Source organism: Lycorma delicatula, chromosome 1 (genome assembly GCF_047948215.1).
Source record: "Lycorma delicatula isolate Av1 chromosome 1, ASM4794821v1, whole genome shotgun sequence".
NCBI classification, from domain to species: Eukaryota; Metazoa; Arthropoda; class Insecta; order Hemiptera; family Fulgoridae; genus Lycorma; species Lycorma delicatula.
The window spans coordinates 223,713,400-223,728,830 of NC_134455.1; the positions used below are offsets into that span (position 1 = coordinate 223,713,400).

At 29.3% G+C, this 15,431-nt stretch overlaps 1 protein-coding gene across 6 annotated transcripts in view; it reads right to left on the reverse strand.

Moving 5' to 3' along the window:
* conu (Rho GTPase-activating protein conundrum) overlaps nucleotides 1-15,431 on the reverse strand; it is a 233,453-nt gene that overhangs the window by 24,103 nt on the left and 193,919 nt on the right. For all 6 annotated transcript variants that reach the window (XM_075373506.1, XM_075373515.1, XM_075373478.1 and 3 more), the window contains 3 exons: nucleotides 14,821-14,915; nucleotides 11,075-11,324; nucleotides 7,615-7,792 (listed from right to left, as the gene is read on the reverse strand). In XM_075373506.1, coding sequence (XP_075229621.1) covers nucleotides 7,615-7,792; nucleotides 11,075-11,324; nucleotides 14,821-14,915 — 523 coding nt within the window. The remainder of the gene's footprint in view (nucleotides 1-7,614; nucleotides 7,793-11,074; nucleotides 11,325-14,820; nucleotides 14,916-15,431) is intronic.

The window sequence follows — 15,431 nt, forward strand, 5'->3', positions numbered from 1 at the left end:
ATTTGATAGCTTCGCAGCTAATTCTGGGAATCTCTGTCATGCTTACTGCACACATGTGCATAAAATTGATTGCAACAGTGATTAAGCTAACATCTTATTTATCTTATCTATCTTAATTTACAATTATGTGACTTTTGTTATAAAATATTAACCATATCAGTGTTTCAGTGAAATAATTTCATTAAAATAATCAGTACTACAAATGATTAGTTTACATGTTAAATAATATTAAGTGTTTATTTAATAATAACCTTTGGATTCAAAGTTTGATGTCTAAGTTTCTTAATAAATTAAATTACTAAAACCCTAAATTATTGTGTCAAAAATGGAAAAAAATTAAAAAGAAAAAACAGTTAACGAATTTAAAGTCGAATGACTTAGTCAATTTGTGGAAACTGATTCTCTGAAAAGTCATAATAAAATACGAACTCAGTTAAAAAAAAAAAATGTATGTTTTATCAAGAAAATGGTATAATTTGGTGTTTATTGTTGTGATGAACAAGATAGACATGGAAAGGTACATAGTGAGTTTATTACTGGAAAAATGTGGGATGATATTTGGAAATTAGACTTTTTACGCCACTTAATTAGTAAATCCCACTTAGAAAGTGTACAAACATTAAGAAGTAAAAATGTCTTATTACTAGCAGTTGGTTTAGTACATTTATTAAATGAAACACTAGATGATCACTAACAAAAAAAATCAAATTCTGAGGAAGTAAAAATTTAGTTGATAGTTTACTATTGGCAGTAAAAATGAACATTTCTTTTCTCTTAGTTCAAGAGATAAATAATCACTTGGCAAAATACCAGAAAGCAGGTGAAGTAAAAATTATGCTTTTTCATTTTTAGAAATAGTTAATACAGTAGCAAATAAAAGAGATAATAAATGAAATTAAAATGGCTGATTTTCATACCTTAATTATTGTTGAAAGTGCAAATATTTCCACAACGAATGTTTAATTTTATATTTTGAAGTTAGAAAATCTAAACAATATAAAACTATTTTTTGGTGGAATAACCCAATTCTTAAAGACCTGTGATTTTTCTTCAACTGTATCTGCAATTTTACAATTTTATGTAGACAGCTGGATTGATTTACAAATGCTCGTTATATTTACTTCTATTGGAGCTTCTGTGATATTGGGAAAAAGAAACGGTGTAGCAGCTAAATTAAAATAGAGTGTACCACATTTGGTTCAATGACACTGTGTTGCACATCATGAAGATTTGTGCATTTCTGACACTTGGAAAGATGTCAAAGTGACAAAGATATTGAAACTGTGGTACAAACTACACTTAAATGAAGATAAAGATGATGTAATTTCAAATCATTTAAAAAAATTAGAAAATACTGAATTTCAAATTAATTTGGAAAATATAAGTACAATTTTAGAAGAACTAGGTGCATTATGTCAAATTTTTCAGCGCTGAGAGCTAACACCATTTGATGCTTTTCAATTTGCTTGTGCAAAAATAAGTAAAATAAAAGAACAATATCTAATTGGCAACATTGTCTGGAGCTAAGTTGAGCACACTTTTCCAAAAAGCTATGACTAGAATATTGCGTAAACACAAGTGAAGTGCTAAAATTAATTAATAAATTAAATAAATAATTAAATAAAACAATAAATAATTAATTTACTATGTGAAAATTTAGAATAAAGATCTCCAAAAGATGAGGTAGAAGATTTGATATTCTTTAATGTAACAGCTCTACCATCATGTGATTTTGGTTACAGATTATCAGATTGGAAATCTGTATTTGTTGAAAATATCAGAACAATAAAATGACTTTAAATATGTTGTGCGCAAAAAAATTCAATTGAAGTAAATAAAAGATTTTGCAGGCTTGATAATATTTTCTTTAATGAACAAATTTAACAAATTGTCAAGTTATTAGATATTGGGGGTACCTTTTTGGCCAGTATTACAGGATTGCAAGAGAAGCTTTAGTTAAATGAATATAATTAAAACAAAACACAGAAATCAATTAAAAGAATTTCATTTGAATATGTTGATGAGAGTAAGATCTTATGTAAATGATGAAAATAATATTAATATGGATCAAATTTATTCAAAATGGTTAAAAACAAAAGAAAAGAGAGAAAGTTGTAAAATTAATAGCTTTCAATAAAGTGTTTAAAATTAATATTAAATATTTTTAATTATTTTTGAAAATTATAGAATAACATTAATAAAAACAATTATGAATTAATTATGTGCAGTCAAATAAAGCCAGAACCAGATTATGTTTTTACAATTTTATAACAAACGTTTATATTTTTTCATTTGAATGTCTTAACAACTTACTTAATGCTGATTTCTAATGTAATTGTGATTTTAAATTATATCTAATTTACCTGCAGATACTACAGAGCTGTATTACGTGGTTATTTTATATAGGTATTTGTTGTGTAGTAACATTAGACTATTTTATAATTCTTTTTATATTGTTGCAAAAAATATTTTTAATTACTGCACAGATTTTTTTTATTTTTGAAAAACCTGCATAACAAAAAAAATGCGCAAACAGGTCACTGAAAATTAGAGGGAACTTTTGCTGCTAATAAATAACCTATTGCCACAGAAATCAAAAAATGTTTATGAAAAATTACATAATCAGTTCATGGATTGGAAATTAGTGAATAATGTAAACCTGTTCTCAGAAAATGTATCGCTTTTTTATTTTGAGGTATTTAAAAAAATGAAACTGACATCTAATTGGATGGACATTATTCCATAATAAAATCTACTCTAAATTTGAAACATGCAATAGACATAAAAAAGTTTTCTAAGCTGACTACTTTTAAAAAAACAAATCAGAAAACTACAAGAGGAAAAAATCTAAAACATTTTCATTTGAAGAAATAAAAAAAATTCTAAATGGTGCCTATTGATCAGTTTCTTTTGACAATGGTGGTAATTAAATTTCATAAATAACAATTTAAACAAAGCCTAAATAAAGCCTATAATACATTTGATATTTCTGTTATTTTGAACGCACTGTATTTTTTACAGAAATTTTTTAACCTCATGCTAGAAAATGGTTTACTTATTTAATTAGTCATTTTAATTTTTGTACACCAGTAATGAATCATAATTCATTTTAAATTTCTTCATCTGAAAATTCTATATCTACTCTATAATTCACTACTACAAACATAGCGAAGGCTATCACTGTTTTATAGATAGGGGCAATAGCTATCACTACTAATCCATTAGTATAACTAATAATAGATTAGTTACTGAATCCATTAATGGCTTCTTGAAGAGAATCTCTTCAAGAATCCATTTTTATCTTCGGGGAAATACTCCACCAACTGAATTTTTAGCTCACGCAAATGCATCTTCATGATATTCAAATTGTGGAATAATAGTGTCTTCTTCATCCAAATTTTTCTCAATATGATCAGAAGTGGGTGGAAACATATCAACTTTTTTTCTCTGAAAGAAAATAATCCAGATATAATTTTCTAGATAGCTTTTAAATGTAACATGAACGCCGATCATTAATAAAATGATTTTATCACTTGCTTGTAAATTCACATTCAAGCTGTTTAAATGTGAAAATACATAATCTTAGTAAAACAACAGCAACATATACTCATTATTCTGTAAAAAATTGAGGATGGTTTTGTTTATCCTGGAAAAATATTATTAATTCATCTTGCAATTCCAATAACCACGCTAACACTCTCCCCTGGGATAACCATCTGTCTTCTGTATGGAAAAGAGATTTTTTTTTCTTTTTGCCCATTTCATCATATAGTTTAGCAAAAATTAACTACTTTTCAGATTTACAAAGAATTTGTTTGAGATTTTTGAGGATATTTTTTGTTGCAAAAGCATGTCTGTTAAGGAAGTAGTGCGTCCATTCTACCCTTGGTATAAGAATATCTTTTAATTTTTTTTTTCATAAAACCATTGTTCTTTCACATTATTGCCTTTGCACTAACACTACGTACTGCAATATATTTTGTCCAGTCTATGTTATAGTTTTTAATAGCTTCTTAAAAAACATCGAAGAGACAATGTCCTGTTGCGTGACAAGGTATTAATTTGCAAAACAACGAATTTTCTTTGATTGATCTATCCCTATCCCATTCATATCTCACAAAATATATAAACTGAGAAATGTTTGCCACATCTCTTAATTTCAAACTGAATACTAAAAATTCACTTGAACTCACTTGCTGAATTATCTGATTACAAACATCAGCAGCCAAGTCATCGATTCTCCTTGATACTTGTCATTAGATAGTGGAATTTTTTTCAATTTTTTGCTTCTTCCACACCTATTAAAACATGATCATATTAACTGCAGCATGCATCATCAGATTTTGTGTGATTGTATGGGGTTTGGACATCTTAGCTACTCTTAATGCTACGAGATAAGATGCTTCAAATGTACTTTATCAGAATGGCTTGCTTTACAAAGAGAAGCTTGATGATTTCTCAAAGTATGTAATTTTCTTTCGAAAAATTCCAAGACTTTGCTTTTATGATATGGATGCTTTTATGCATGTTTGAACACTCTCACAGCGAATATTATGCAAGCAGACCAAATCACAAGGAACACATACACATCAAGTTGAACCCTATGAATTGCTCATGTTTGCACATTTCATACATGTGTGATCATACCTGTTGCTATCAATGCAGCAAAATAGTTTTAACTAGGTTTCATTGAGTTTGTGGTTGGGAGGGGGGTGTGAAATATTCAAATATTCATTATATATTTTTTTACTTTATGGGGACATGCAGCTAAAAAGGTTGAGAATCATTGATGTAACAGATCTTGGATCAGCACTTCTAATTACTGTACTGAATACAACATATAAAACATCACAATCATTCAATATAACAGAAAATTATTACAACATATGTAAGAAGTACTTAAATTTATGTTCTAAGGAGCGCAAAAATTCTGCTGTCTTTTTAAACTACGCAAAAGGAAAATTTACTGTGGAAAATTTTGGAATTTTGCAACAAGATTAGAAATATGCGTAAGCAAATAACTTCATATCTGAATCTTCTAGATACAAACTCATACACAGGTCATTGCTTTTTAAGAAGCTCTGCAACTCTTAGTTTATATTGGAGGAGATATTTGACTTCTAAGCAACTTGAGGAGGATGGAAATCTACACCAGTGGCTGAAGGATACATAGACAAGACAATCAAAAATAAAATTGAAATATCAAATAAATATTGGACTCCATCGAAAAAAACAAATAGTAACTTGAATGTAAATGCACAGTCCATATCAACTAGTATACAAGAAGAATTATTTCCACAAATAAATTTTAACAATTGCAAAAAACATAATATTTACATGGGTCAAAAGACCAATCCTAATATGCTATAACTGTGTATGTTACAGTATTTTATATAAGAAATAAATAAATATGAGGAGAGATTATATTAAATTTTATATTTTTTGAAATATTAAAAATTATTTTGTAAACAATGCATTCTATCATGGATTTAAATCAATAATCCCACAGAAAAAATACTGTATGCAATTCTCTATATTGCCATTAATGCACTTTAGTGAAATTCACAACACTCACCAAGGCTCATGTGTTAACTTACTTTACATTCGTGCATCAATGGTTATCACTGCTTGTTGCAAAATGTACTACTACTGCTTCATTAAAAAAAAAACTTTCTTTTCTGAACAAACAGTGTTTCTATTTGTGTAATGTTTTTCATATTTTTCTTGCTATTCAATAACATAAAATATATTTAATTTCTCAGAAATTTAATACACTCATAATCTGTTAAATAAATTTATAAATATATTTTGTCTTTATACTGCAATAGGTGAACACAGCATGCTTCTTATATCATCAAACTGGGAGTAAATATACACACTAATTGAACAGCTTTATCCTGGTACCATAATACCATTGCTCTAGGCTATGTTTGATGCTATATTTTTATATCATACACTGTTTAAGTGGCTAAAGCTGTAAAGTAAATTTAACATTTTTTGTCTGGCAATAAAAAAACATACTGTAGTAATTTTATTTTATCAGGAGTAATTTGTTTTTTGTTTTGTGTACATATGCAAGGAATAAATAGATAACAATTAAGTGATTAGATTTCATTACACACACATGTATATAGAAAACTAAGAGATACTAGACATTTGTACAATTATGTTACACTAAGCAAATTTTTAAGCCAATAATGTTATTCTGTGGTCACAAGGATAAAGCTCATAAAATAAAAATTTTAACATAGAAAATCAGTATTTTTGTCTTAGAGTTACAAAAATTGTAGAATAAAACAGATAAAGATGTACAATAAAGTTCAGCAATAAACACATTAACAAAATATTACATAATGCAATACAGCAATTAAGCATTCATGATATACATTTCTGTAATTTTAAACATATTTGTTTGATTATAATATCAATAAGTAAATTAATCAATTACACTTTAAATTTGACATTTCTTTATTATCATCTTAATCTATATATTAAATATTAAAAACCATACACTAATAGAATATTCCAGTAAACAGTGTTGATGATCAGAGAGTATAACATGAAAAATTGTACCTTCTACAATGCAAGCATTCACAATAAACCAGCATCACTTGTAGTAGTAAATAGCTAAATATTACTTTATTTAAAATTGAAACCAGAGACATGCTAAAAATAGGAGGAGTAATTGGAAAGGAAATCAAGAAAGAAAAGAAATATCAGGTAATTGGAAAATATCAGGAATAATGTAAAGACATGATGTAAACACTCTGAAGGGATAAAGAACATAGAAACTGTCTATTCCAAAATAATTATTTATAGAATTATGAGATGATAAACTGTGTGTTTGTGACTGTAAATTTCAGCATTTTCTCTTCAAAATAAATATGAAAGATAAATATATATTTACAAACAAACAAGGAAAACTTAAGAAGCTCACTGTATGTCATGACAGTGTCTGTCATGATCTAACAGATCATTTTAGAGTTGATTTTATCTTATTCATTGAAATTTTGTCAATTAAACTTGAAATTGATTCATATTTATGATTCATATTTATGTTCTAATTCCTAAATTAGAACATAAATATGAATCTTCTATGAATATGAGATGGCTATATACTGAAATTAGTATAACAAAATTGTAATTAACAAAACAATAATTAGAATAAACAGAAAATCACAGAATAACTGCTCAAAACAATTTAAAATTAGTTTTAAAAATGATCAGGATAAAAAACAGATAAAAACCTTAATTAAAATAACTGCCTCATCTATATTTAGAAAATGAGTTTGAACCACAATACAGAAATTCTAATTCCATCAAGTTATTCACTAAATTCATTCATGGGTAAACAATAATAATTGCGTACTGACTTAAACAACACTTGAAATTATGAAATACTCTCAACTTTAAGATTATATATATTAAACCTTTTAATCAATTAAAGTGAAGTCATTAATATATTAGTAAAATTTCAACAAGTTCTATATCTTTTTACCAGCTTGTTTACAAACAAGCATGATTTACATTTTTTAATTTAAGTTTATAATAAAAATATTCTTTATGTATTTAATTGCAAAACCTACTCAACAAAACATGTCAAATGATTTTTACCTAGGAGGAAATAAAGATGGTGCAATAATCATAGCAACATTATGAGCTGACATTTTGTTATGAGCTTGATGATCAATTAAATGTTTCATAAAAGACAGAAGAGAAAGAAGAGTAGATCGATGAATGGTTGGAAGCAGTAGCACCAAAAGATTCAATGCGCGGATACAGTCAGGTACTCCTGTTAAACAAATTACAAGAATTGATTACAAATTAAATTTCTCACAGAAAACAAAACATTCAATTTCACTGTTAATTTTTGTGAGGTCTTAAAATTAAATAATTCTGTTACTACAAATGTTTTTGGAACTGTGTACAATATTAACACAAATTAAAGCATTAATGCTGTATTACAATGACACAGAGATGGATGACCTAATGACCACGTTATTTGCCCTTTGATCTTTTAGATGGCATACTGCAAAGTTTCAGACATATGTATGCAGTTAGTTGCTGCTTGTGGTGATCAAGTAAACCAAATAAAATTTGACATTTTATAAAAAATTAATAACGTTAAAGTTTGTGCTTTTAAAAGGTTCTGATGGATATACAAAAAGAGTTATGTTCCACTTTAAAGGCTTCTTTTCTTTCATTTTCAATGGCAAAAAAAAGAAGGTATGCGAACTTGCTGACATCGCAAATAATTCAACAGATCATATCCAGTACATTTTACTCAATGTTTTGGGCACGAAAAAGCTTTTCGCTCAATGGATACTGCATTTATTAAAAGTCAACCAAGAACACATTTGAATGAACATATTTCAAGGGTATTGAGAAATAAACTGGTTAAAACATATTTTAATCTTTTTTTTATACTAACAGTGAATTCTATAATTATGAAAATTTAGTAACCCTATAAATATATTTATATATTCATGCTGTGCCAAACTTTTAGTTAATAGAGCTTGAATTCATCTCCCATCCAAAAAAAAGTAAATAGCATGTGAAAAATATCAAGCCTAATCAGAAATTTTACTCTGAATTTTCCAGATGAAATGGGAGCTAGCAGCAGTCTACCCAGAGGTACTGCCAGATCATGCATATTATATTTTTATTAATATTAATTTTCTATGATTGTTATATGAAATAAGTTTTGTATTTTAAGATGTTTTACTTCATAATAAGCTGGAAACATTACTCTTCCATATTCATTACAGCATTTTGAAAAATTCATGCAAAAATAATCCACAATAGTATATACAAGTATATTTTACTTCTCATAATAAATGATTTATACAATAAGTTGAGGCTGCTTGAGAAAACACTGAAGTGTATATAAATGAACAGTCAGTAGCTATTTTAATTGTCTCTTGAACAACTCTGTAGAACACAAGTACCTCAGGCATAAAGATCAATCAATTTGGAAATAAAAAATATGCCCAAAATAAAGTTTGGAAAACAAGATTATAGTCATTTTACAAAAATGTGACTTCAAATCTAAACCTAGATGGCCATTTTAATTATTAAACAATCAGTAGACACTATTGAAAAAGTACATACAGAACTATATATAATAAATGAAAAAAGATTTAATAATAGTAAACAATATTAAATGGCACATAAACAAACTATGTAATAGTACATAAACAGTACTATTATTATTGTTAAGTCTTCTTTTTTCATTTATTTATTTTCTTATTTTCTGGGTATACTTTTTCCAGTGTCTAATGACGAACACTGATTAACAATTGAAATTGCTATCTAGGTTTAACAATTGAAATTAGACTTAGATTTAAACTATATTTCTGTAAAAATGTTTTTGAGTATAATCTTGATTTTCAGTTTTTCAAAACCATTAAGTACAATTCCTTATTTGTTAAGAACAAAATATATAAATAAACAGTTAATTTCTCTGTAAACATTGATCACATATGATTAGAGCCCAAAAAACCATTGAACAATGTTAGCAGTTTTGTAATATGTCTTCTAGAAAAAAACACCAATAAAAAAAAATTAATTGTTTTCTTCAACTTTCTTAGAAGTCTCTAGCAGTAATTCAATTCCTTTTTCTTATAGCAATTATAATGACTATGAAAATATTGAAAAGGATTTAACTAATCACACAGAACTATGTTTTTTTTATGTTACTTAACTTCTTTTTCCCAATTAAAATAAAATAATTACTCACTTATTCATTAAAAACATAACACTCAACATAACAAGCAAGAAGACCTTATTTTTTACAAAAGTAGTCTGTATCTAAAACAGATCTGACAATTAAAAGATTTTCTAAAAAAATATTTGTGCGAAATGTGGCACTTTATTGTAATGAAACGTGTACAACTGCGCAATCTTTAAAGCAAAAAGGAATAGAATAGAGACATTTTAAATATGTTATTACATGATATTGAAAATTTAACAACATGAAAATTTTAAATATGGTATTAAAAGAGCAGGTGGATTGATAAAATAAAAATTGGAAGGTCTTACTGAAAGCAAATTTAAGAAGTTTGTGGCAGAATCTTGTAAAGAGATGAACTAGGTTGGTGGACCATGTATTAAGAAATCCAGGTTTAGTTGATTTGGTGAGAGTATTTGGAATGGTAAAGTAAAAATTATAGAGGTAGACAAAGATAAGAAAATGTAGCCTGTAGTAATTGTGTTGAGGTTAAAAGATTAACACAGAACAGAAAAGAACAGAGAATAATATCAAACCAACCAAATAATTGAAGCAGCAATTAAAAAGGTTTCAAAATTAGTGTAACACTTTACTGCAATGAAAAACAAGAAAGACAAAGAATATAAACTTCATGTATGGAATTAAAGAATGTTGAATATTACTGTTAGGATAGAAATTAAGTAATTTTAAGATAAATCCATGGAAAAGAAGATCCTGCAAATTTTTCACAGCAAGAATCATACTGGTGTGGTAGATGATGAACACATAAGGTGAAGGGATTAAAACACATAAGGTGAAAGAAAAACAAGACCAATTGCAGACAAATTTAGCTATAAAGGTGTAGTTAATATATTAAGATAAGAACAAAATAGAAAGGAATGGGAAAATTCTTAATGTGACTGATGAGAAAAAAATTAGAATTAGATTTAATTCTGTCAGTCCACATGCTACTTGCAAGTAGGAAATTCCTTCTTATACACATGTACTCACTTATTTTAAAAGATACAATTTCATTACAACTTAGTTGCATTATAGTTTTGTTTCATTTCAACTTTGTTGCATTATACTTTTAGGAAAAGTAGTTATTTTCAGACCAGACACTACGAATCAAGCCAGATATGATGTATCATCAGTTACCAATAATTTTTTTATTTTATCCATTTCTTTTTGCACTTAATGAATTTTTTTTTGGTCTGACAGATTTGGTAGGGTTTTTATGGCCAGATGTCTGTAACATTTTAACTTTTTTTTAATACATTAAAGCTTCATTGGCCGCAAATGTAAATATTCGTCCCTCTTTATACTGTTAGTGAATAATATGATTCTGATTTAAAATGATCTTACGATGAGCTTGATAGAACAGATCCACCAACTCCAAAGAAAGAAGTGGTTCAGGAAAATCTCTGAGAAGTCTTTTAAGAAGAGCAGCCAAATCATGTACTGGGGCTCTTTGGAGTAAAGTATCTGCATGCTCCGGCCGAGTATAAAAATCCTGTTCCAGATCTTGACACAAAACTTCTACTTTACCTTTGTGAGCAGCTACTCTGAGTACACCTTCTTCTTGAAGTCCTCTTCTCTCTAACTCACATACAACCTGAAACAAATTAATTCAACTTAAAACACCATAAGTTTAACAATAATTCACGATACTCAAAGAAGTGAATTCCTTAAAACACTTTTAAAGACAGCGTAAAATGTCATAATACCATAATAATTCTTTTAGAAAGCACAGTTCCATAAATAAAAACAATATTTTTGTTTTTGTCTTCTGTGCCTAACACTGAAACATACAAAAAAAAATAAATAGCAGAGGTAGAAAATAAAATGTTCTACTAAATTAGGTTAAACAACAATTCTACTTCAAAGAACAATGAACAAGTTAAGCAGAAATCACAAGTAAAAATCACATTATCAAGTTTTCCATTACACAGTGTACAAATTTATGATTTTATACCAAAAATTAGACTCTCTTTAATTTAGACTCTCTTTAGACACTCTTTAAATTAATATGAAACAGCTATTTAATTATAAAATACCTATGTTCTGTTGTTAGCAAGTCTTTCACTTGCAAGTTTATTTTAGAACAAATAGATCTTAAAAACAAATATAATTTATCATAATTACTAAACCACAAAATAATTCTTAATAACTGTAAATACATATACATATATATATTTAAATTATATCAAATAAATCACTTAATACAGAGTATTGAGATAAGACATATATTACTAATCAAAGTACTATTGCGGGATCTCACATCCTCAGTCATGATTGAAATAATTCTATTATTGGATAATACAAATTTTAAAATAAAAGTACCAATCTAATGAGGATTACATATTAATTTACATAAGTATATTATAATTTTTATAAGATAGTACCCTTAAATACTGTCTGATGGTTTATCAAATTGAAATTTTTTCTGTATTTATACGAGAGTAAGTTAATTATTATCCGCAGTTGTTATATTTTTGTTTATGTTGATAGTACTGTCATGTTGCGTAGATGACACATGTGTGGTTTAATTGTTGTTATGTCTGTGCAGTTTTTGATGCTGCTAAGTTAGTTCCATTATCGCTGCCCTACTGTTAACCATGGCTGCTCCGCTTTCTGTTTGCACCAAAGAAGAACAACATTCAGTGATCCGTTTTTTGTGGTCGGAAGGTGTATCAGGGACCGAAATTCATCTAAGACTTTTGCTACAGTACGGGAACAGTGTCTTGTCGCAACGAATGGATTGAAAAATTCAAAAATGGTCGCACAAGTGCTACGCACGACGAAGGAGCCGGACGACCGTTTACCGCCCCAAATGAGAAAACATTGAGTGTGCACGTGACATGGTTTTCTTAGACAGACAAGTAACTAATGATGAAGTGGCACATCGTCTGCAAATTAGTCACGGTCCTGTCTACGAAATCATCCACAACAGACTTGGGTTTCATAAAGTCTGTGCAAGATGGGTCCCAAAACAAATTACACAGTTGCATAAACAAACGCGCTTGGATATTTGCCAAAAACTTTGGATCGTTATGTTAACGAACGGGACATCTTCTTAGACAGAAACATCACTGGTAACGAAACATGGATCCATCATTACGAGCCGGAGAGTAAACGGCAGAGTATGGAATGGAAACATCCAAATTCGCCCTGCAAAAAAAGGTTCAATACCCAACTATCCGCAAGAAGACTGATGCTTACGGTTTTTTGCAACTTTCAAGGCGCAGTACTGGAACATTATGAGGAAAGGGGACAACAAAAAACAGTGCGCGTTACAGTGAGATGCTTACTGTCAAGCTGAAGCCTGCAATTCGAAGCAAACGCCGAGGAGTGCTGTCGAAAGGTGTTGTGTTGTTGCACGACAATGCCCGTCCACATACTGCTGAAACGCTCCAGAAACTCAACTTTGAAGTACTGACTCATCCTCCGTATAGTCCTGATCTTGTCCCTTCTGACTACCACTTGTTTGGTCCACTCAGAGGCATTAAGGGGCCGTCGATTTACCTCGGATCAAACAGTAAAAGAAGAGGTGCATTCCTGGCTCACAGGTCAACCGAAAAACTTCTTTTATGAGGGCATCAGGAAGCTTGTGCAACGATGGACCAAGTGCATTGAAATGCAAGGGGACTATGTTGAAAAATGATGCACATGTAAGTTTCCTGTTTTTACTGCAATAAAATTTATAACTACATTGCGGATAATAACTGACTTACCCTTGTAAATGGAATATTTTTCAAATGTATTTAATTTTTTTGTCATAATTTGTAATATTTTTATGTTTGGGTTGATATCAGAAATGGAGTGCGTTTCAAAAGTTGGTGTGCATTGTAATTATATTAATAAGTATAATTTAATACTAATTATTATATTATGAATAGTAATAAATACTTTTTGATCAAAAAGTATCAGACCTTGGCCCATAAAAACAAAAATACCTAACCTACTTACTTCAATTACTTGTCCCCTTCAAAGTAGGCTTTTCTTTCTCTTCAATCTCTTTCCTTTAGCGGAATTTTAAGCTTAAAAAAGAGCTGAAAATCAAAAGGAGTCCATGTTTGGTAAGTACAGAACCTGCTTAAGTTGTTCAATCACATATTTTGCCAAGAATCTCTGGATAAGTTGTGATGATGGACTGAAGTGTTGTCGTGATGAATTTTTCAATCCCCAGTTTCCCAAACTGTAATCTCTTGTATCAAACAGCATTTCTTAGCTGTTAAAGAACAGTTACATAGTATTATTATTAAGATTTGTCCTTGAAGAGCATACATGTGATGAAACTTGCCTTAATAATCAAAAAAAGGTATGTCAGCATAACCTTCTAGGTTGCCTAATTTTTTTGCCATGGGGAACTTAGTTATCCAATGGGATACCTGTGCCTTTGACTCAGGATCAGAGAAATACCCATGTTTCATCTCTGGTTATATTTTTCATAAAATTAGGATCACTAATAGCACATTCCAGCATGTCTGGTGGAACTTGCAGTTGGTTTTCCATTAAATGAGATCTTCCATTAAATTTGAATGAACTGACCCAAATGAAACTCCTATTTCATTTTCAAGCTCTTCAATTGTTATTCAGCAATCATTCATCACCAGTCAAATTTACTCAATTTTTTCAGGATTTTTGCTGGTTTAAAGTGTGCCAGACCATTAAGGTCAGTCATGTGACCATCCTGGAAACAGCTACAATCAAGCTATGTGTAATTCACATAGCTTGAATACCAAAAGCAGTTTGAATCTTCCTTGTCTCTACTTGCCTGTCACCAATTTCTGACAAAATTTAATGCAGATTCTCTGCTCAACCCATTCAGTCATTTTGAACAGCAATGAAATTATGACAAGCACTATTCACATGTTTTACTTTCATGGCTACAAGCAGCGTTTGGCTGCAATGACAGCAAAATAGTAAAATACAAGTCAAGGTCACATTCTATGAGCTGTCTCCCTCTCGCAATACAACTTATTACAGCAATAGAAAATAATGATGGAAAATAATAATGTGATCAAAAGTATTTGATCACACTTTGTGTGTATACATATGTGTGTGTGTGTGTTTGTGTATATATATATTTTTTTCTTTTTATTACTCACCTTCTGAAAGACTAGAGGAACATTGTGAGGTTCATTAGTTAGCTGTTGGTCTTTTTCTACCAAGGACTCAAGTGAAACACCAAACAAGCTGCTTTCTGTAAAAAAAATCTATATCCTATTATTCTGTCACACTTGAGTCTGTTTTTATTTTCCCTATATTATAAAATGTAGTCGCAATAGCAGAAGTAAAGAATGTAAAGAATTTAACAAAATTCCTAACTGCTGGAGATAAATATAATGATTACCTTCTGCCCATATCCACCCATGTGTCTTGCACATGCACACACACTGTTGCACATCTGCACTACAGCAATATAAAATACACATGCATGTGCACGCACGCACGTGCATACACACACACACTTTAGATTCAAATATTTACTTCATGTTTACTCTAATTTCAAATAAAGACTTTTCTCATTACACTTAGACTACCTTTTGAAGAAAGCTATTACATGAATACCTTATTACTCAAACCAAGCCTTCAAGATGTATATTTGTACATCCTATTTATCAATTAAGAATCCTAGATCAGTTCATATCTAGAGAGGTGCTGCAGTTTGGGGTGGAGGAGAATATGTTGGAACACTCTTTTAAGTGCCATACACCAA